The 24,219-nt window shown below is 37.7% G+C and overlaps 1 protein-coding gene across 8 annotated transcripts in view; it reads left to right on the top strand.

The window, feature by feature from the left end:
* The window catches only part of CEP63 (centrosomal protein 63), a 98,104-nt gene that overhangs the window by 32,630 nt on the left and 41,255 nt on the right, over window positions 1–24,219 (top strand). For all 8 annotated transcript variants that reach the window (XM_074405898.1, XM_039461888.2, XM_074405901.1 and 5 more), the window contains 8 exons: window positions 5,513–5,608; window positions 6,445–6,567; window positions 10,728–10,841; window positions 19,263–19,496; window positions 19,781–19,920; window positions 20,975–21,112; window positions 22,726–22,840; window positions 23,711–23,908. In XM_074405898.1, coding sequence (XP_074261999.1) covers window positions 5,513–5,608; window positions 6,445–6,567; window positions 10,728–10,841; window positions 19,263–19,496; window positions 19,781–19,920; window positions 20,975–21,112; window positions 22,726–22,840; window positions 23,711–23,908 — 1,158 coding nt within the window. The remainder of the gene's footprint in view (window positions 1–5,512; window positions 5,609–6,444; window positions 6,568–10,727; window positions 10,842–19,262; window positions 19,497–19,780; window positions 19,921–20,974; window positions 21,113–22,725; window positions 22,841–23,710; window positions 23,909–24,219) is intronic.

Below are 24,219 nucleotides of genomic sequence, written 5' to 3'. Positions count from 1 at the left end.
TCTTGCCTGTCTTATTTCAGAAAGTCAGTCTTTAGTCTCTGATATTCTTTCCTCTGCTTGGTGTGTTTTGCTATTAATATTTGTTATTGCGTTATGAAATTCTTGTAGTGTGTTTTTCAGCTCTGTCAGCTTGGTTGCATTCCTTTGATACTGCATATTTTGTCTGTCAGTTCCTGCACTGTTTTATCATGATTCTTAGCTTCCATGGACTGGATTTCAGTATACTCCTGTAGCTCAATGATCTTTGTTCCTTTCCATACTCTGGATTATATTTCTGTCATTTCATTTCAGCCATCTTAGCTCAGTTGGGAATCTTTACCAGAGAAGTGATGTGGTTGTTGGGAGGAAGGAAGCTACTCTGGCTTTTTGAGTTGTTGGAGTTGTTGCACTGTTTCTCATCTTTGTGGGCCTATGGTCTTTCAGTCTTTGAAGTTGCCGACCTTTGGATGAGTTTTTTTTCCTTCTATCAAATTTGATGACCTTGAGAGTTTGATTGTAGTGTACGGTGGATAGAGCCAACTGGCTTTGTTTCAGGAAGATTTTAGGGGGCCAGTGCTCAGCTCCCAATTCCTAGACTCTGTGCTCTAACTCTAGGGGGGCTTGTATTGTACCCCTGCTTTTTTCTTTGGCTCCTTGAAGTTAGGAATCTACTGCTTTGAGGGGGTCAAGGTGCTCCCAGACTGCTGGTCACTACACCCCAAGGGGTGGTGTCAGCTAAAGCCTTTCATAGTGTGGTGACAGTGGGATTCATCCTTGTTCACATGTGCCAGCAGCAGTGGTAGCAGCCGTGCAGTGGGGGACATGCTTGTCAGCTATGGCTGGGTTTTAGCAGGTGCCCTGCCTCCCTGAGGGTGTTCACCACAGTGGAGGCAAAACAGCTGGGGCGGTGAGCAGGGGCGCCTGCTGGCGACTGTGTGCTGTGGCACTGGTGGTGTTGGCTTGGGGCAGGGTGCTGGCAGTTGCTGATCTATGTGTGTTCTCTGTGCACTGCAAACAGGAGTGGTCACTCAGTGTAGAGGAGGATCTGCTTTTTCTGTGCCTAGTTTCACTCCTGTGGCAGTGTTGGTGCAAGGGAGGGGCACTGTCGGAGGCGGGGCTGGCTGGCTTGTGGCCACTGAGGTTCTGTCCACAATGATGGTCAGCGGGGTCATGGTTGACAAACTGCACTCCTGCCTCAGCAGTGGCAACATAGATACATACACACTTGCCTGTTGATGGGGCAAAAAAAGCAGAACCCATGGGCACAGACATGTGCCAGCAAAGCCATGTAGTGAGTTGCTGTGGGCCCAGGGAAGCTACAGTATGGGGACAGAATGTATAGGCTGGGGGCCACTCCACTGGAGCTCTTTGCTGGACAGGCATGGTCTACCAGCACAGAAACTGATGCAGGCCCCTAAGCCACCCAAGGCTGCCCTTTAAGCATGCATGGACAGGCTGGGGTCTTAGGAGAGGCCAACAGGCCAAGGGGTGATGAAGTGAGACCAGCCCCATCTGATGCGGAAGACCAGCTTGCAGAATTTTGGTCCAACAGTTCCCTTAGAGCTAAAGTGCCTGGGAGTCAGGTATTTTACCGGGAGCCAGGTAAGCCTAGGGGGATGGCCGTCCCTTGCCATGCCCCACCCTAGATGTTCCCGCACCAAACCCTCTGGGCCCCATATCAGCTGACTGGCTGCCCTTGTCACTTCTCTAAGTGGCTTACCCTGTCAACTTGAGTGTTTATGTAGTTGACGAGTCTCCTGCTAGGGTTCCAGAGGCTGTGGCAAGAGTGGTTCCTCCTTGCCAGTTCAACTCACCTGTTTTTCCAGAGCTGTTTGGGCCAGGAATGGGTCCAGGTATGTAGTCGCCCCATGTACAGTTCCCAGTTTCCTCTCCCTTCAGTCCAGCTTGTGTCTTCCCTCCATCTACTCTCAGTGACCCCCTCTGAAGATCTGTTAGGAGCACGCCAATTGTCTCAGTCCTTCAGGGGCAGCTGTTCCTCCAGGCTGTGTCAGTCAGCTATCTTGACCTCCCCGTGTTTTTATTTTCCCTCCTTCTTTGTCTTTGAGTCTTAAAAACCTTGGCCAAAGAACTCTTTAGGCTAAATTTGAGAACTTCCTAGTCAGCTCCCATGCTGTCAGCTGATCTTATGAAATCATTTAAAGCTTTTGTGATTCTGCAAGTCTGTCTTGTCTAACATGTGATAGAGGGCCAAAGGGCCACACTACTGAAAGTTTAAGGAGGGGGTGTGTGTGTGTGTGTGTGTGTGTGTGTGTGTGTGTGTGTGTGGTGTTTTGAGGGGTGCCTTTTCTCTTGGTTGTGGTATGTTTGTTAGGAGTAATGGCTATTATGTACTGATGTGCTTTGTCTTTATGGGTTGTAACAGTGTAGATACAAGTCTGCTTTTGGGATAGTCTGTTTCCCTTTTTTTCTTCTGTCTTTGCTAAAAGCTGTTGCTCATTTCTGCCGATCATTGTACCCATTCTACCTATCATGCTTTCTAATTTTGTATCTTCTGGTGGATTATGGTCTACGAAATATGAATAATTAAGACTCTTCAATTTGTGTTAATCAAACAGATGAATCCTCATGATCTTTATCAAAACAAAGTAGATGGGCTTAGGGTCAGCCTGTTTTCTTTTCTTTTTTAAAATGTTCTTTTCTTGCTAATAAAAGCAATAGCTGTTGGAGAAAATTTAGAAAAGACAAACTATTAAGCAAAAAATAATGACCCATAATACTTTGATCAGAGTTAACCTGTATTAACATTTGGTATATATCCTTTAAGCTATGTTATAGACTTTAGTAAAAACCCTTCACAAAATTGGGATTTTAGTATAGTGTACTTTTTATATCCATATTTTTAAAAATGGTAAGCATTTTGCATGTTAACTATTTTAATACAACTTAATGTTTGCATATTTTATCATGTAAATTCATTCATTATATTCATTCACAGTTTACTTTTAAACATTCACATTTCTTCCAATTTGTCCAGTTTTTATAAAAGAACAACATTCCTACTGACAAATTCTTTTTTTGAGACTGAGTCTCACTCTGTTGCCCAGGCTGGAGTGCAGTGGGTGCCATCTTGAATCACTGCAACCGCCGCATACCAGGTTCAGATGATTCTTGTGCCACATCCTCTTGAGTAGCTGGGATTACAGGTGCCTGCCACCAGGTCTAGCTAATTTATGTATTTTTAGTAGAGGTGGTGTTTCACCATGTTGGCCAGGCTGGTCTCAAACTCCTGACCTCAAGTGATAATGCCTGCCTTGACCTCCCAAAGTGCTGGGACTACAGGCATGAGCTACCGTGCCCAGCCCCAGAAAATTCTTAACATGTACATTTGTTTCCTTCTCTTCTTTCTTTCTTTTTTTTTTTTTTTCTCGCAGAGACAGGATCTTGCCATGTTGCCTAGCCTGGTCTTGAACTCGTGGGCTCAAGCCATCCTCCTGCCTGTCTCCCAAAGTGCTGATTACAGGTGTGAACCACTCCACCTGGCTCTGCATTTACTTTTTTTACATGGATTTCTAAAAGCAGTGTTCACTAAGTCAAGATTAAGAATATTTATGAGTATTTTGCCGGGCGCGGTGGCTCAAGCCTGTAATCCCAGCACTTTGGGAGGCCGAGGCGGGTGGATCACGAGGTCGAGAGATCGAGACCATCCTGGTCAACATGGTGAAACCCCGTCTCTACTAAAAATACAAAAAATTAGCTGGGCATGGTGGCATGTGCTTGTAATCCCAGCTACTTAGGAGGCTGAGGCAGGAGAATTGCCTGAACCCAGGAGGCGGAGGTTGCAGTGAGCTAAGATCGTGCCATTGCACTCCAACCTGGATAACAAGAGCGAAACTCTGTCTCAAAAAAAAAAAAAAAAAAAAAAAAAAAAGAATATTTATGAGTATTTTAATAAAGACCCCCACATCGCTTTCTGGAAAAGTTATGTGCTTTGTATTTCTCTAAACACTTTATGGGTCTCTGATTCCAAGTAATGTACCCACACAAGTCTTATTTTTTAAGATGTTTGCTAATTTGATAGATATAAAATGCCATTGGATGTTTACCTCTGATTACTGGTGAAGTTAAGCCTTTTTTCATGATTATTGGACATTTATATTTTTGTGGGAATCATTCTTGTTCTTGAGTTATTTTTCTGTTGAGAACTTAATACTTTTTACAAATCCATAAGAGTTTTTTTTGTATGCTAAAAGTGAAAAGCCCTTTGATTTTTTTTGTAAATACTTTTCTGTTTATCTTTTAATTTTGTTAATTGGATATTTTTAAAAATAGAAGTTTTACATAGTTAAATTTATCATTTTAAAACTAATTTTTCATTAGTTTTAAGCTCAGAAAGTTTCCTTTCATCTAGAAATTCAGTAAACACTCACATCTTTTTTTAAAAGTAGACTTTTCTCTTCCGTTTTATTGACTATATTTACCCATTCTTCAAGTTTGAACTTTAGAATGACTTTTTCAAGTTCTCTTACAAATAAATTTCACTATAATTTTTTATTGGAATTACAGTAATTCCTCATTCTTACAAGTAGTTTATTTCTAGTACTTAAAAAAAATTTACTGTTCTAGATTGTGATTGTTTACTCCCTCCTGCTCCCTATTTTTCTTCTCCCTCTCTATTTATCAGTAGATGAAATTCTTGCTGGTTATCAAAAGAAATACTGCTGGATACTTGTGGAGGTGAAGGCTTGGCAGAAAATAGTTGTGGCTGGTATCAAATCATTGAAAAATGGGTTAGGACACCTTCCTTACTCTGGTTGGTGGAACTAGTTTCTCTGGAGTTGGGTAAATGGTAAAGCAGGCACAAGCCTTGTTTTTCTGTCTGACATTACTATTCTGTACTTTGTTGTAGAGAAAATATTCTTTTTTTTTTTTTTTGAGACGGAGTTTCACTCTTGTTACCCAGGCTGGAGTGCAGTGGCGCGATCTCAGCTCACCGCAAGCTCCGCCTCCTGGGTTCAGGCAATTCTCCTGCCTCAGCCTCCTGAGTAGCTGGGAGCTACCATGCCCAGCTAATTTTTTGTATGTTTAGTAGAGATGGGGTTTCACCATGTTGACCAGGATGGTCTCGATCTCTCGACCTCGTGATCCACCCGCCTCGGCCTCCCAAAGTGCTGGGATTACAGGCTTGAGCCACCGTGCCTGGCCGAGAAAATATTCTTAAAGTTTTCTAGATTTTTTATAAAGTATTCTTGGTTTCTAGAGCTCTCAAAACTTTGTTTTTCTTATTGTCATGAGTTTTTTTGATGAAAAGGGTTGAGTAGAATAAATCAGATGGAGAATTTCCATCCAGACCTAGAAATTATAAAAACTAGTTGTTTGTTCACTATTTTTTGGCAGTGTTAAGAATTATTAAATAACTGTGTGTTTGACTTCCTAAGAAGTGAGGTATCACTATATATATGCATTTGAGAACTTGAATTTGCAAATAAATACAGGGATTATTTTATATTTTTATGTCTCAGGGATGTTGTTTCAATGCTAATAATGAAAAATGCTACCACTTTTCTGCTTTTAGGTTGGAACATTGCATCAGCAGGTAGAACAACATGAAAAAATCAAGCAAGAGATGACCACAGAGTATAAGCAGGAGTTGAAGAAACTGCATGAAGAAGTGAGATTTTAGTTCTGTTAAATGTTGTATGTGTAGTTCTCTCTCTCTCACCCTTGAGAACTTTGTTAATGAAAGCCAGATTCTACTTTGTAAAGTGGTAACTACATATTCCATGGAAGATACAGGAGTGGGAATTCATTTCTTTCTTTTTTAATCCAGGTAAAGAGTCTTGCCTAATTGTAAGGTTTGATACTGCCTAGAAGAGATTCTGAAATATGTTTCTTGGTTGAATACCTGAAAGAAATAAAGCTTTTTGTGTAATATTGTAAAATATTGATACCAAAAAAATATTTAATATTTTAATTTTTTATCAGTTACTAGATTTTAAATAATGGAGGACCCAAAGATTTAAGAAGTGTTTTGGGATAAATAAAGTAAGGAAGTTCTATCCATTAACTCAATTTTATTCTTCAGATTTGGAAAAAAATGCTTTTATTCTGATTTAATTCAAAAATAGTCTTCTCCTGCTTCCTGAATATCAGTGACCTGCAGGAGCATGGCTTGAGAATCACAGACCTAGAGGAAAGAAAAAGAGTTTTTATTTGGTGCTTTTACTCAAGGGGTGGGTAGTCGGGTCTTTAAGTGCAAGGCTATTGTAATAAAAAACTTTTGTTTAAAAAAATTTTTTTTTAAAGTTTTTCTTTGAATACATTTCTTTACTAGTGTTTGTTTTATGTATTTAATTTTTAGTTTCCTTTGTGTTTTGGTTTGGACTAACATGTTCATAGTAGTACTGGTTAGCACTACTTTTGTTTTCATAATGCCAATTTGTCTCACCACTACTTTTTACAAATTCTTAAACTTTAATTATAGAAATACTGTAATTGTTTCTGCAGTTAGGCAGACTGAAGAGAAGCTACGAAAAGCTTCAGAAAAAGCAAATGAGGGAATTCAGAGGAAATACCAAAAATCACCGGGAAGATCGGTCTGAAATTGAGAGGTTAACTGCAAAAATAGAGGTATGTTCATAGTAATAATTTGTTCATACTGATTGTCAGCCTTCTTGTAGGAAAATGCTGTTTCTAATGGCACTATTTTCTGAAAGTAGTTTTCTACCATCTTTAGGACTGCCACCAAGTTATTTCGAAAGCGAGTGGGTGATACACCATATATTCTATCATCATCTGGTTCTCCATAGTTAACGGGGTTATTGGCCATCAATAATTCTCAAGAGGGCAGTACCACCCTTAGGGAGTATTTGCACATGTATGGAGGCATTTTTTTTTGGTTGTCAAAATGACTGAGCGTAATAAAACTGACACTTAGGGGACAATGACCAGGGAAATTAAACATGCCTAGGAGTGTTCCACACAGGAAGGATTATTGTACCCCAAATGCCATTATCTCTCCCATTGGGAAACATTGACCACTAGTTACAGGCGGTCCTCTATGGACATTGTTCTTGTCTTATATAGCATTGTATCTCAAGCATTTAATAAAGCGGAGCTTAGTAAATGTGGAAAGTATATGGCACTTTTTGTACGGAGCAATCTTCATATCAGATTATTCTCAGTTCCCATTTAGATATAGTAAGCCATTCATTTCCTTCTTTGCTGACTTTATTAAGACTGATTAGCTCCATGATTATTGTATATATTGAGGATATAAGGGGAGGTGGTGAGCTAATAGTTCTAAGAATAGATGAAGGAGCAACACAAGGCTGTCACTCCCTTCTTCTGTCCTTGCCATTAATTCTTCAGTGGACATAAGAATTACCAGGGTGCTTTTAGGCTCTCAGCAATGCTGATCCAGTAGTATGGCCTAGGACCTGGGGATCTGCATTGTATCCAGGTTCCCTAGCTGATTCTAATTTGAGAAACATTGTGCAACATCTTTGTGTGATCACTTACAAGTTTTTACTCTGGGTTACATGTCACCCACAAATGCCAGTATGTTGTTATTACTTAAAAGTATAATTTCTGTGTTTAATACTCTTTTATATCAATCTTTTTATACATTCGAAGAGCTTAGAATCAGAAGGCCACAGATACTGCTTCCCCTCCACCCTTTTTGACAATACCTTTTCCCCCAAACCCTATATCCTTCTTGCTCCTCATTGCCACTTCCTGACCATTCTCTTTTCTTTCTACCTCAAAAACCTCGTCTTTGATTTTCATGTTACCAGCCTATACTGCCAACCAGTGTACGTACAACCAAAGTAGTCATCTTCTGATCTCTGGGTTATTTCCCTGGCTCATAGATTTCAGCACCCAGCTCACTGTCAGTTAGGGATGATGCTTATAATACTCTGACCTTATAGTTTCCTGGCTTTCTTTCCTCCATAGAAGTTTTGATTGTCTCCCTTGTCTTATCTACTTATTCCCATTGTGATTCCTTAGCTCTCGTCATTATCAATATATGCCACCCTCTAGAATCTGTTTTTTATGCATTTAATTATCAGACTACCAATCCCTGTCTACTCAGCTAACTCTCTCTGTTCCTTTGACTCTCAGTAATCATTAACCATCCCTTAAAATGATTGACTTCTGCCACCTTTTTACTACTCCATTAGTGTTCTCACTTATCGGTCCTTACCCAGCTTAAATTCTATGATTACATTTCTTTCCCCTTCATCTCCTGTGCTCCTCTCTTGGTTCCTCATATTTGCTTGGCAGAATCACAGCTCTGCTTAAGTCCACCTTTCTGCCCACTTTACCTGTTGTGTGTAGCTGAACATGACTGGAGAAAAACCTAACCATGCTGTCTGACCACACTTTAAATTCATGCACTAACCTCAGATGGGTCCTAATGCTACCTGGAATCATACCGTATTTCCTCTCATCTCCTACTTTCCACAGTGAGTATTTCATACTTCTGCTTTTCTCCTCAAACTTTCAACACCCTTCTCCACATTCTCAACTTTGGGTTATATCTTTCTTTCTGTTTATAGACTTCCAACTCTGTGTCTACTGACCTATCTGCATCTGTGCCCATGAACCCTGCCTTCTTTCCTGGAGGAACTACCCATGCCCTCTCTTTTCTACCCAAGACATTACTCAAGCAGTTCACCTTCTCTATTCTGCAGCCTTAATTTTTTTCTCTTTACTAGATACTTTTTGCCAGCATCCAAATTTCTATTCTCTTAAATATCCTCTCTTGACCGCTCTCTTCTCTTCTGCCCCATTTTATTTCTTTCATTTTATAACTAAAAAAATTACTTCAGTCATCTATACTTGTCTCCAGTTCCTCTTGTCTCGTTTTTCTTGTACCCACTCAATAAGGCTTTTGTCCCCTCACACTGCAGAAGCTATTCACATAGAGATCACCAGTGACCTCCACCGTCCCAAAGCCTGTGGGCTGGTCCTCATCTTCCTCATCCTACCTGCAGCTTTGTAGGAGAGCTGCTCTCTCCCATCTCCTTAACCACTTTCTTGACTTGGCTTGAGAAAAACCACATTTCTCTCATTTTTCTCCTTGTTCATCATTCCTCAGTCTCCGTTACTCCTTAACCTAGGGTCATGTCATTGAACCTTTCTTTTTTTTTTTTTTTTTAATTCCTATCTATGCTTACTCCCCTATTGATCCCATTGAATTTCGTTGCTTTAACACTGTGTATATGTTAACATTTCCCAAATTTGTATATCTAGCCAAGACCTCGCCTCTTCATAACAGAATAACTTTCAACTCGTTCTTTCCTGTCTCCACTATAATGTCTAAAACTGGGTCAGACTTAACATGTCCAAGCTGAAGTCCTGTCTTTCTCTTCTCTGTCTCTTCAACACTGATTGCTGTTTTAGTTGATGGCAACTCAGTTTGCTCAAGCTAAAACCTTAGAGTCATCCTAGACTTCTCTTTTCTCAGCACAATAGCCAGAATGATTCTGTTGTAATGTAAGTCAAATTATATCACTTCCTATACAAAAACCTTGCAGCAGCTTCTCTTAAAATCCTAAGTTATCCTAATGACCTATGTGGTCTTATTCCCAGTTATCTCTCTTACCTTTGTCTTCTCCTACATTCTCTTTCATTCATTTTATTCCAGCGACACCAGCCTCCTTTCTCACCCTCAAACACACCAGGATGCTCTTACTTCAAGGCTGTTCTTTCCACCCAGAATATTGTAACTTTACCCCCATCTGCCTAGGTGTTTACTTAAATGTTTTTCAGTCAATCTGGCCATCTCTTTTAAAAATTACAACCCCAACTCTGAACACTTCATGCTCTGTTTTCTCCAAAACCTGTATTACCATCTGCTGTACCATACAAGAAATGTGTTGTCTCTTGCCCCCATTTGAGTGGGACTGGGGTTTTTGTTTGTTAAGTATTGTATCCCTGACACCTAAAGCAGTACCTAGCATATGTAGTAGAATGATTGAATGAGTGAATAAGTGAATATCAGAAATTTGGTTAACAATACTTATCTTAAGGAGCCTGAGACTTCAGGAGTTGAGGGTCCTGGAAGACAGTGATAGAAAGATTTGAGTTTCCTTTCCCTTTGATTTGCCACATTTTCATAAATATTGATTTGAAGTTACTATTGATTCATCATTAATTTTGAACTCTTTGGCTTTGGGTTTAAATATCTGTTAAAATTTAGTACAGATTTTCTTTGTTATTCAAGCCTTTGCAGTTCCTCTGTTAAGATAATAAATATTTGGATATCAAAGGATATTGTGTTATCTGAATCTACTTGCTTCTTGAGTTTTAGATACTGAGAACTAAAATTTGGACCACCAGGGGACTTACTTGAAAATTTAATCTGTTCAATTTCTGGGTCTAGATATCAAGAATTTGGATAGTGAGGGATATCTGTAATCATACTTTGAAATTTTAGTTATCTTAGCATCAGTTTTCTGAAAATTCACTAGAAAATTATAACAACCCTTAGGTGGCAGCAAATCAATGGAAATAATCTGAATCCAGTGCTTAGCATCTGTGTTTCATACTCCTCACCATTAGGGTGTTAAATTTAGAAAGACAGATATCCAGAGGCACAGAATGTGAGGAATTTAGTATTACTCTCCAGCTCTGTCAGCTAAGTGAGTAATGGGGCTCCTGCTGTGGAGAAAGGTACAAGTGTATCCAGGGACATGGGGAGAAATCAAAGTAAAAGGGAGTCTGGGAAGTAGAGACAGTGAGGAGGAGCACTCAGAAATTAAGTACCCTAATTGCTTCCTTAGGAATTCCGTCAGAAATCACTGGACTGGGAGAAGCAACGCTTGATTTATCAGCAACAGGTATCTTCACTGGAGGCACAAAGGAAGGCTCTGGCTGAACAATCAGAGATAATTCAGGTAAGCTTACGACATTTTGAAATAATGTGAAGCAGACAGGTTTTGATCAAGTTTGAACTACCTTAATGCAGCCTCCTGGTACCATTCAGCCTCTTTCAACTTCTCTCCATGAACCCTTCTCTCTTTCTTGCTTAGGAACCCTCTCCTCCTCAGTGTCTAGACTGAACTCCTCCTTCCTGCCCACCCTCACACATGCACGTACCCACTCTCCTGTCCAGGCTCATGTCCTTGTGCTGCTTTGCTGCTTTGCCTTCTTGCTTGTTTCTCACTTGCTCACCTACTCTCTGTCTTTGTCTTACATACTCAGGCTCACTCTATGCTTGTATCCATGTTCACTCTCCTCATCTTGGTCCCTAGCTTTGTCACCCTGTCTTCCTCTCCTCTCTTTCTTCCCTACCCCAATCCCATCCCTCCCTCTGTCTCCTTTCCCAGGTCTTTCTGTCTCTGTTGTTGCGTCTCTTGGCTCTGCTGTAGTTCGCGCCTTGCTCCATCGGGTCACTGGGATGCCTCGGCCAAGGTGCGTCAGCCAGGGAGCTTCAGTTCGTCTGCCTGTGCAGACAGATGTGGAGAGAGTCACATTGCAATGGTGTACACACTAACTAAAAGTGGTGTCTTTGTGGTAACAAAAGCAATTTTTTTTGGAACACTGGTAGAAACTTTTCTTTTAATGACTTAAGCAAAACCAAAAAATAAGACACCTAATTTAGAAATAGGTCTTCTAAGAACATATTCAGCTCATTCCTTTTTCAATTAGAATCAAGAACATAAAGGAAAATAATTTGTGATCATCTGTTACGTGCTAGATACTGTCCCAGTGCTTCTTCTAGATGCTTTTTGAATGTGTTCTTTGTTTAATATTATGATAATCTGTCAAGGTTGATAGTTATCTTAGTTTTATAGAATGAGGGAACAGATTGGGTAAGTTGAAGTTGAAACAGAGGGAAGGTGATTATTTATTTATTTTTACTTTTTTTTTTTTTTTTTGCTTTTTGGGTTTTAAAAAATAATCTGCATTTGTTTGCTGTTTTAAGTCTCAATAATGCATTAACTTTTTGTTCGTCTCCTGAAATAAAAGCTGTCTGATAAACTACTGACAGTGGCTTTGCTGTGAGTGACTTCATTCAAAATGATAGGAAAAGTCCACAACAACTGCAAGGCAGCAGTTTATTTTCTAGACTGCAGCAAGCTATGCAGCTAGACACAGCAGTGAAATTCTGAGATGTGTAGACTAGTTTTTTGACTTGAATGTCAAAGCACTATGTAGACCTAATAATACTGTTTTATATGTATATTTTTTAACAAAAAAAAAATTTTTTTTTTCTTGAGATAGGATCTTGATACATGGCTCAGCTGGTCTTGGACTCCTGGGCTCCAGCAGTCCTCCCACCTTGGCCTCCTAAAGTGCTAGGATTACAGGTGTGAGCCACTGCAATCAACCAAAATGTTGTTATATTCTAGTTGTAGCCTTCCGATTGACAAAAAAACAAACTGAGTCTCAGTTTTTACAGTTTTCAATTCGTTGTCATGGAGTATTACTGATTATAGCTTCTCTTCAAATTACTGTTATCCTATTTCAAATTACTATTGTGATTATTGACTCTACATAATTAAAACTTCATTGTTAGTAAAAATGGGATTTTTAGTTACTGTAAATTAGCTAGGGCTAGAGTAAGAAGCCTTTCAACAGCCAACATTGGTTTTTCCTACTAAGGATGTTTGAATTATTCTTCTGATAGTTTTGTTGAACCTAAAACTATCTGATGGTTTAATAAAAATATTACATACATATGTAGTTCTCTTTCTCCCTCAGCAAACTAAATAAAATTAAATCTTTCTGTGATTCAGTATATACCAGTGCTGCATGATCATTATTTTTTTAAACATTGAAATAAACTAATCTATATCCATTAACTAGCATTAATAATTGTCATCTTGTCAATCTTTTTTTTTGAGACAGAGTCTCACTCTGTTACCAGGTGCCAGACTGGAATGCAGTGGCGCAATCTCGGCTCACTGCAATCTCTGCCTCCTGAGTTCAAGCAATTCTCCTGCTTCAGCCTCCCTAGTAGCTGGGACTACAGGCACACACCACCACGCCCAGCTAATTTTTGTATTTTTTAGTAGCGATGGGGTTTCATTATGTTGGTGAGGATGGTCTTAATCTCTTGACCTTGTGATCCTCCTGCCTGGGCCTCCCAGAGTGCTGGGATTAAAGGCATGAGCCACTGCACCTGGCGTCAATCTTTAATTGTGGTAAAATACACATAACAAAATGTTCCACCTTAACCATTTTTAAATATGTAGTATAGTAATGTTAACTATATGTACATTGTTGTGCAACAGATCTCTGGAACTTTTTTATCTTGTCAAACTGAAACTTTATACCCTTCCCTACTTCTTGTTTTTGGCGGGAATATTACAGAGCAAATCACAGATACCATCTTATTTCCTAACAGGTAAGGACTTAAAAAATAACTACAATATATCAGTATCACATTAATAGAATAATAACTTCTTAATATAATTTAATATCTAGTCTGTTCACATTTCTCCAGTTGTCCAAAAAACTATGTTTTTACAATTGGATGTTTGAGTCAGAATTCAGTGAAGGTTGATATATTGCATTTGGTTGAAATGTGGGTCACCATTGAACAATAACAGTAGAAAACCTGGGAGGCTGAGTAAGTGGCTATTAACCCACCCTCCATTAAAAAATAATTCTATCGTTTTTTTCTTATATGTTTTTAATATCTAAAAATGTAATTCAGAAACTTCTCATTCTTTGACTTAGATATTGGAATTCTTTTATTTTAGTCAGCTATTAAAATTACATAATCCATGCTTATTTTAGAAAAATGAGAAATTGTAGATAAAATGAGAAATAAAATCACCCATAATTCTACCATTTAGAGATTTACCGTGAATAACATTTTGGTGTAAATTTCTTCTGACTTTGTGTATGCTTACATACAGTATGCAATACATTGATGTACTTTTGTTAGGGGAAAAAAAGTATATGCACTGTGTATGGGAGGGGTTTTAAAAAATAGCAAAGTGAGAGTAGCAAAGTGTTGATAATTTTTGAAGCTATGATATATATATATATATATAGGGATTCATCATCTTATTCTCTCTATATTTTTGTATGCTTGAAATTTTCCACGAAACATAATTTTAAAATATGTAGAGTGCTTACTGTGTGACAGGTACTGCTGCTAAGCACATCACAGCTTTAAAATTTTTCCTTTTCAAATATGACATGTCCACAAATTTGTAGTCATAATGATAGTGTAGAAGTCCACCCTATTGTTAAATGTATAATGACATTTGTAACCAGTCCCTTATTGTAGAACATTTAGTTTCTCATTTTTCATTTCTGTAAATAGTGTTTAGATGAACATCTTTGAATAAACATTTAGGAGTATTTACCCATTTATTTTCTTAGGAAATGGTCCTAGAATTGGATTTACTGTATCAGCGTACATTCAGATATTTTAATATATATTGCCACAGTTTTCTTTGATGATGAATTGATAGACTTTCTCTAGCAGTATGTGACAGTGTCTCTTTCCTCATACTTTCCCCACATTGAGCACTATTATTTCTTTTGACTTTCCCCACTTTTAGGCTTGTCTTTGCCAGTCTTATAAGTGAGAAAAATGATACCATTGTTTTAACATGCATTCTTCAATACGAGTGAAGTTGAGTACTTTTTTCATCTGTCTATGGCCATCTTCATTTTTCATAAATTATTTGTGTCCTTTGCTCATTTTTCTTTTGGAATGTTTATATTTTATTTTTATCTTATTTTATTTTTTGAGATGGAGTCTCTGTTGCTCAGGCTGGAGTGTGGTGGTCTGATCTTGGCTGACTGCAACCTCTGCCTCCCATGTTCAAGCAATTTTCCTTCCTCAGCCTTCCAAGTAGCTAGGATTACAGCTAATTTTTGTATTTTTAGTAGAGACGAAGTTTCTTCATGTTGGTCATGCTGGTCTCAAACTCTCAACCTCAAGTAATCCACCCTCCTTGGCCTCCCAGTGTGCTGGGATTACAGGCATGAGCCACCGCACCTGGCTGGATGATTATATTTTACTATTCTGAAAGAGCTCTTCATACACTTAAGTGTGAAGTATAAGCCCTTTGCTATTACGTTGCAGTTGTGTGTGTTTACTCAATTTACCTTAATTTTTGCCTAGTATTTTTTATGGAAATACAATTGTTTTATAGTTATTTAGAATTGCTTAATTCTATCAAGTTTTTCTTCAGCATTTCTCTTTGTTATCATACTATAAAATCTTACCTAAGCCAGTATTTCTTCTAATGCTTTATCATTTCTTTTTAATATATTTTATCTAAAAATTAATTTAGTGTAAGGTATTTGGTAGGGATCTAAATTTGTTTTAAAAATGATTATGTAATTTATTGACTATTACATTTTGAGAATTTGACAGAATGATTCTAAAATTCACGTGGAATGATAAATGAATGATACTAGCCAACATTTTTTTTTTTTTTTTGAGACAGAGTTTCACTCTTCTTGCCCAGGCTGGAGTGCAGTGGCACAATCTAGGCTCACTGCAGCCTCCGCGTCTCGGATTCAAATGATTCTTCTGCCTAAGCCTCCCAAGTAGCTAGGGGATTACCGGCATGCACCACCGCACCCAGCTGATTTTGTATTTTTAGTAGAGATGGGGTTTCACCAAATTGGTCAGGCTGGTCTCGAACTCCTGACCTCAAGTAATCCACCTGCCTTGGCCTCCCAAAGTGCTAGGATTACAGGCATGAGCCACTTCGCCCGACCACCAGCATTTTTTAAAAGAAGAGTAATGGGGGATGTTTGTTCTATCAAATAATAAAATATATTTTATTAAAAAGTACAGTTAAGCTGTGATGCTAGATGCAAGAACAGAATGGTGGTTATATAATATAGGAAAAGGATCAATACAGTCTAAAACACAAGGTCATTTCTGTTTAGAAGACAAGGAATCTCCTGCTACTTTTTCTCTTGCCTACATAATGCAAAGGAAATGTTAGAGAACATTAAGAACATTTGAAAACAGGGAAATCTTAGAGAACATTAAGAACATTTGAAAAAGCTGATAAAACAGTATGTAAAAAAAGTAGAGGTTGCTTTATATGTTTGCCTTTTAAAATATTTAGATGAGCTGTAAGATATTCTTGAAGTTAATTTTAAATCTGTTTAATTATAGGTATATAAATATATTTGTATGTATATATATATATATTTAAAAGCCTCCTTTTCCTGTTTTGAAGAGAAAAATGATCCTAACTCAAATGTTAATCTGTTGTCTTGGTACAATTATCAGAGTTAATTGAATTGGCTTAGACCTACTGTTTAAAATTTGTAGTTGCGTAGATACAACAGTGATAAGAGGATCTTACTGGGAGATGTGTTGTTAATACGCTCTTCAAACTGCTCTCTAGTGGAAATGCTGCAAGGCTGTGGCCTGCACTGGCACATTTGGAGTTGACAGTGATGGGGAGCTTGGTAAGGGATTGATGCTTATAATAGCCATACCTTTATACTGGGATTCCTTGGAAAGTGAAAAGCCCTGTTGCTTCATATCACATCGTTCATAGTAATCTCACTATCTGAGAGAGTAATTTTCTTGAAGCACCAGAAAGTACATTATCACAAATGCAGAAGAGGATTTGAATTCAACCCCCAGACCCCACTGTCTTCTCCATTCTCCTTCACTCTTTAGCTGCTTTAGTTGGTCTCCCTGATGTAAATTGCCTTCTTGATTGCTTCTTTTAACTACCTCTGCTGTGATTTGTGCTGTTGAAATAACTCTACCCACTCCAGTAGAATGCTAAATGTTAGATTAATAAGAGGAATGCCTGTTTCTGGCTCAAATAATTAGTGGTTAGTATAAAAAAAAAAGTTTAAATAATATGCCAGCCTTAAAATACCTTTAAAGCCAGATAATTATCAGAAATAATCATTATTTTAGAAGCGTTTTTTTTACATTTATTTCTGACTTTCTTAGTATTGATGAAATATTCTTGAGATTAGTATAGTGCTAATAGATATTTGTAAGTCACATGTAATGTAAAATTTTCTACTAGTCACATTAAAAAGTAAAAATAGGTGTAATTAATTTTAATAATATATTCAACTCAGTAGGTCAGAAATATCATATTTACCTATTTTGAACTGAGTCTTTAAAATCTTTAACTGAATTTTTTTTCTTTTTTTTTTAAATTTATTTATTTTACTTTAGGTGCATGCTATATCTGGCATTTCTCCCCATGTTATCCCTCTCCATGCTTGCCTCCCTCCCCACCCGCCATTGTCTCTCCCCTAAGCGCCCCCAACTGTCCCCTGTGTGTGATGCTCCTCTCCCTGAGTCCACGTGTTCTTGTCATTCAACACCCACCTATGAGTGAGAACATATGGTGCTTGACTTTCTGTTCTTGGGTCACTGAATTTTTATTTTACAGTGAAGAGCACATCTCAATTCAGACTGGCCACAGTTCAGTTGTGCAGTAGCTACATGTAGTAGTGCAGCCCAAGTATATTCTAGGCAATGAAAATTTAGCATTTGTACTTGAGTTGATTATGTACTTTTCACTATGCTTAAAAAACACTATTTTTGTGTGACCAAAATAGTAAATTAGTGAAAGAAGGTTATGTTCTTCATTCTTCAAAACTGAGAAGTTTATTGTATTTAGCAAATCTAGACTTAGTGATTAAAATATACCTTAGTTTAACTATTAGTTTATTATATCAGTGTTGAGTTTAAGATCACAGATTTGAGTTGATAGTATTAAGTAGCTATTGCAGTACTAAGAAGATAGTGTTTTGTAATTATGTGTTATCTGAGCGCCCATTGGGTAGTGGGTTTCTAGCTGTGTTCTGCTAGGGCTGCTGTACAGGTTAAGGGTTGGACTAAGGGACATTTCAGCAAGCTGGGCTCTAACCCTTTTCTTCTTCTCACCCTCACCCAATCTGCACATTTATTCTGCACAAGATTCTATATAAGATTTCCTCTTGGAAAAAAGGTTTGTATTGTATTCAAAAGTTTGGAGACAGTTCCATGCTTAGCACTTGTTCTAGTGAATCTAAACCTAAATGTTGATGTTTTTTCTTCATACCATTGTGAGAATCTGGTAAAAAGAAAAATGGCTCTTGGCACTGAAATCTTGATTTGTAATTTATGTAAACAGCATTTGTCAGTCTCGTCACCTTCTGCACTCTCTCTGGCTCATGGGAACTTTTTAGCATCTACTTTACTTGACTGCAGTATACAGTACAGTATTTGGACCTGTACTGTAAATAATAAAATCTTTAAATCTGCAAGTTTCCCAGAGATATCTCTACTTGTATTTTAAAAATAAAATTGTGTGTTTTTCCCTTTAGAAATATTTAAAATAAGGGAAGTTTACCTCCACAGATGATTTATATTCATCTTAAGTTTGTAGATGAAGTATAAGGATGCTGGATTAAAACTTGTAAAAACTAGAAAGTTGGGAGTTGAAAACCAATATTGCTGAGATGCATAGCCTAAAACATAGTAGTCAGTAGATACGTCATTGAGAGAAACCAGTTTGAGATGCACTGTATTTACCTCTTTTAACTCAGTAAGTGTCCAAAAACTGATGACAGAACCAGTCTCGTCTCCTTTATAAACGCCTTTTTCTCCAATAAACAAAAGTCCACAATTTCACCGTTTCTCTGAATTTAAAGAGCATTTTATGGTCACTTTGATTAATCTAAATATGAATGTTTATAATGTTAAAACAGAATAATTACAACATGCTCTAAGTGGAGGGGGGTGGAATTTAAACTACATATTTAGTGATTTTAAAATTCTGATTTCTGAACTTCCATCAGAAATAGAATAATGCATTATAGCTCCTATTTCCTATGTTTTAAATAGGAAATAACTCCAGACAGGTTGTGGTTGAATTTCTGTGTAAGTAGGTAGAATACTATAGCATCTCTTCTCCTGAGGAATTCCTTTACTTTATCCATTCTTTTGTTTTATTTTATTTATTTTTTTGAGACGGGGTCTCACTTTGTCACACAGGCTGGAGTGCAGTGGTGCGATCTTGGCTCACTGCAACTTCTGCTTCCCGGGTTCGAGTGATCCTCCCGTGCTGCCATGCTCGGGTAATTTTTGTATTTTTTTTTTTTATAAAGATGGGGTTTCGCCATGTTTACAGGCTGGTCTCCAACTCCTGAGCTCAAGTGATCTGCCCGTCTCAGCCTCCCATAGTGTTAGGATTACAGCCACCATGCCCAGCCTCTCAATTCTTTCTTACCCCTTCTCAACATACGTATTTTATTGAGCCAGTGCTTTATGCTTTCATGGAAGTAGTAGTTTCATTTTAGTCTTGCCTATTCATTCATTATCATTTCCCTTTTACCTATTGATTGATAGTTTTTGTTTCTAGGCTCAGCTTGCCAATCGGAAACAGAAATTAGAGTCTGTGGAACTTTCCAGCCAATCAGAAATTCAGCATTTAAGCAGTAAACTGGAGCGGGCCAATGACACTATCTGTGCCAATGAGTTGGAAATAGAGCGCCTCACCATGAGGGTCAATGACTTGGTTGGAACCAATATGACTGTTCTGCAGGAGCAGCAGCAAAAAGAAGAAAAGTTGAGGGAATCTGAAAAACTATTAGAGGTGTGTTTTAAAATCACTGTAATTGGGGGAAGTGTGTGTATGAGTGTTTTAAGAGAGTGTTGTTAAGCTAGAACTAGGTTCTACAATCTGTACTTTCTTTCTTGCTTTATAAGAGTTAATATTGTAACTGTTACATAATTTTAAATAGTCTGACTTTCTTGCTTCCTTATGAAATAGAAAAATTGTAATAATATCTGGCTTAGAAATTTCTGAGTATTTTGCAGGTTCTGCAGGAAGAAAATGGAATTGAAAGAAAATTGTAATCATATCTGACTTTTTTGCAGGCTCTGCAGGAAGAAAAGAGAGAATTGAGGGCAGCTCTTCAGTCTCAAGAAAATCTCATCCATGAGGAAAGAATGCTAAAGGAGAAGTTAAAAGAAAAAGTAAAGGCAGCTGACGCTCAACATGCTGTAGAAGCTTTAAGGTAAATTTAATCTTAAATATCATTCATCTTAGCCACTTAATGGCTAGGCATTAAGCACTAGGTTTATTTAATTTTATTTGTATTTGTGTTTTATTTTATTTTGAGATAGAGTCTCCTTCTGTCACCCAGGCTGGAGTGCAGTGGTGCAATCCTGGCTCTCTGCAACCTTCACCTCCCAGGTTCAAGTGATTCTCCTGCCTCAGCCTCCTGTGTAGCTGGGACTACAGGTGTACACCACCATGCCTGGCTACTTTTTGTATTTTTAGAGATGGGGATTCACCATGTTGTCTAGGTTGGTCTTGAACTCCTGACCTCAGGTGATCCCCCCAGCTCAGTCTCCCAAGTGCTGGGATTACAGGTGTGAGCTGCTGTGCCTGTCCAAGCACTAGTTTTAATATTGCATATTCATAATTTTATGTTTGATCATATCTGAGTTAGGTTTTTAAAGTGTTATAAAATTTTGTTTGGTTAGTTTTCTTCTGCCGCCAGTTTGGGTTCCTAACAGAGACTCAGACTCTCATGTTTAAAAAGTTGGAAACGTCTTGGTCAGTTTGCATGCTTGGTGAAACTCCAAATGTGAAGGGAATTGTCATTCATGTCTGTGTCATTCCTGTCTCCTGGAGGCCTCACTTTCTTGGTGGAATAGGGCGTGATTAGTAGCTGCTTATCATTAGTAGCAGCCAGCCATTGGGCTAGCCTTCTTGCTTGATTAAAGTCTGTTGCACTCTTTTATTTTTGCCAGAATTCTTCTGTAACTTTTCAGGTTTCTTTGGTGCAAGGTTTCAAGTGTCAATGAAGTGATTTTGCCATTTTGTCTTTTTCCCTTGAAAAATAGGCCAAATCTCAGTTAAGAAGGGAGTAAATTGCTGCTGACTTTTTAAAGAAGCAGCATCTCTTGGCTCTTTCTTTCCTTTCCCAATAATGTTTTTATAAAGCAGGAGGCAAACGAGTTCCAAAGAGTTTACAAAAAATGATTGGAAAATACAAACTAGACTTGCATTGTTTTTGTTGGCAAAGATAAAGGCCTTAACAGTCATCCTGTGTCTTTCCATAGGCCAGGGGAAGACTCTCTGGGAGAAAAGAAGTACGCTTCTCAAGGGCAGGGGGACTTAGACAGTGTGCTGTCCCAGTTGAATTTTACCCATACTAGTGAGGAACTTCTGCAGGCAGAGGTGACTCGTCTTGAAAGCAGGTACGTAATTATACACACATTTCAAAAATTTTAAGTTATTAAAATGAATTTTTGATATTTATAAAGTAAATGAATATAATAGTTCTAGTGAAAAAAATAAGATTTTTTTCCTAACATCCACAAATGGCCTGTGTTCTTATTTATTTTTTTGAGATGCAGTCTTGCTCTGTTGCCCAAGCTGGAGTGCAATGGCATGATCTCTGCTCACTGCAACCTCCGCTTCCCAGGTTCAAGCAACTCTTCCACCCCAGCCTCCTGAGTAGCTGGGATTACAGGCACCTGCCATCATGCCTGACTAATTTTTGTGTTTTTGTAGAGATGGCGTTTTACCATGTTGGCCAAGCTGGTCTTGAACTCCTGACCTCAGGTGATCCACCAGCCTTGGCCTCCCAAAGTGTTGGGGTTATGTGTGTGAGCCACCACACCCAGCCCTAAGTTCTTATTAGAAGACAGAAGCAATTAAAGGAGAACATCTTAATCTTTCTGTCATCAAATCTACTAGTCTGCCCATACCTGTACCTATAATTTTTACCTTGGATCTGTACTTTTAAGACCAACCACTTCACTTGTGTCCTGTTTCTGTAGTTACATCCTTTCTTTTCTACATCATCAAGTACTTTCTCTCTGCTGAATCGTATTCACTGGTATAAAATGTGCTATAACATCACCCATCTGGGGGAGAAAAACCCTCCCTTAATCCTATGTCTCTGTCAAGTAACTTCCACATTTCTGTATTTTTCTTTAAAACAAAATTCTTTAAAAGAGTTGTCTGTACTGACTTTCCTTCTTTACCTTTCACCTGCTTAGCAGCCCCTCACTTAGGTTTTTCCCCCTACCACCTCAGAAGCAGGGTCGGGATGGGATGGGTCACAGTTGACACATGGTGATCCTCCTTTTTTGTTCTGCTGTGATGTTGATATTTCCTTGGCTGTTAATTGGATCCTGACTAATGCTGTACCATACCCATCTAAACTCATACTGTTGTCATACTTTTTTTTTTTAAATATACCTCTGAACTTTTTGATTGAGAAGAGTGTGATATTTTGTTTTAAACACATTAATCATGATTATTTGTACACTGACATTTTCTGTATGTGAAAGATAAAAGTACTTTTAATATGAACTGTTAACCTTAAGTCAAACAACAAGAGAAATGTCATTTTACACTTTTAGGTTATCTTTAAGTAATTTTTTTTGTTTTTACATTTATTTCTGGTTTTGGAAACCACTAAGTATTTTCTTAATTTTATCTACATGTTAAATACACAAACATACATATACACACACATATTTTTTGCTTTATTCCTTTTGGAATACTTGGGGAACTTGAGATAGTCTTTGTTATCATTGAGGTATATGTGTACTCTTCCATTTGACTAAAATGAAGTTTATTATTTTGACCTTAGGACAACAGTTTACATTTTTATCACAGATTTTTTTTATTGATTGGCTTTTTAGTAATATTTTAAATATAATACTATAAATGAGTGAGGTGATGTTTAAGATATTGGCTGGATATTTTTGAATATCAAGAATTAAATTAGATAGTCCAGTTTATAGGTTTCAGGATTTTGTTTTTGTCTTAAATATGGGATCTTATTTTTGTCATTCAGTTTGGAATCTGTGAGTGCAACATGTAAACAGCTGAGCCAGGAACTAATGGAAAAATATGAAGAATTGAAGAGGATGGAAGCACATAACAATGAATACAGGGCAGAGATTAAGAAGGTAAAAACCTGCATACCTAGGATTGTAAAATTGTATGTGTTTATGGACTGAGCTGTGGGTTGGGAGATTATAGTGGTTATTTTTAATGAGAATTATGTAGTTCAAGGGACCACTTGATATTTAGGAGTGGAAGAGTACCTGGAATGTGCATAGGGAAAGTGCCTTCTTTCTCTGGCATCCCCCAGATGCCCAGTACATATTTTTAGGATAACTGAAGGTTGCCCTTTTTGAACTCAAAATCTTTATTTTAAACATGTTTTGATGAAAAGTTTTCTAAAAGACATACACTTGGTTGCTTGCCAAAAAATGTGAACTGTTGTTTAATATTTTCTTATTTTAAAGATGAGTATTTATATATTGTCTCCTGTGTTGTGATGTAGTTAATACCCTTGTCGGCTATTGAGGTATGCGGAGCTGTTTGTGTCTATATGAAAGGGCCCTAACTGTCCTGTTTGTTGATTTGTATTTTTTATTACTTCTTTAAGATTACTTCTAGCTGATTTCTTCTCTTGTCCTTTATATTTGTTATCCTGTGAACCAAGATACCACATAAGCAAAACTTCTAGATTCGCAACTAAAAAAAGAATGAAGGTCACACGTGCTGTCCTTTGTGTCTATGGATTTTGATTCTGGTCCTCAGCACTTGAATAACCCATCTCTCCCTGTTTTGAAGTATAAGAAATGATTGTAGGTGTAACCATCTGATGTTCAGTATGGATATGCAACTTGGTAAATTGCTAATTTTTCTGTAGATTTAATTTATGAGAAATTTAATGTCTTGAGATAAGGTAAACTTTTATTAGCTATTAACATATTATTCTGTCTAAATGCTTTCTTTTAACTTTTGGTGCTTTCTTTTCTATTTTATAGTTGAAAGAACAGATTTTACAGGCGGAACAAAGTTATAGTTCTGCACTAGAAGGAATGAAGTTGGAAATCTCTCATCTAACTCAAGAGTTACATCAGCGAGATATCACTATTGCTTCCACCAAAGGTTCTTCCTCAGACATGGAAAAGAGACTCAAAGCAGAGATGCAAAGGGCAGAAGAAAAAGCAGTAGAGCATAAGGTGAAGCCTGAACAAAACCTTTCTTAAATTTGAAATTTTTAAAAAGATGGAGTTGATTAAAGTCATAATTTTCATAATATTTAATTCAGTAAATTTTTATTAGATACCTGCTTTGAGCTGAGGGTATGCTTGTTAACAAAGAGTTTATTGAAGATGGTGGGAAGGTGAGAGTAGACACAGAAAAGTAAAGTGACTATATCATTGGTGTATGGTGAGAATCACTAGCGACCACAGGCAGCCTGAATCTAGACCACTCACTGCAGAGGACTTCCAGAAGGTGTGATAGTGAAACAGAGTTAGGAGTGAGCTGG

This window comes from Saimiri boliviensis, chromosome 9 (genome assembly GCF_048565385.1).
Source record: "Saimiri boliviensis isolate mSaiBol1 chromosome 9, mSaiBol1.pri, whole genome shotgun sequence".
NCBI lineage: Eukaryota > Metazoa > Chordata > Mammalia > Primates > Cebidae > Saimiri > Saimiri boliviensis.
This window is presented reverse-complemented; position numbering and strand designations above follow the sequence as displayed.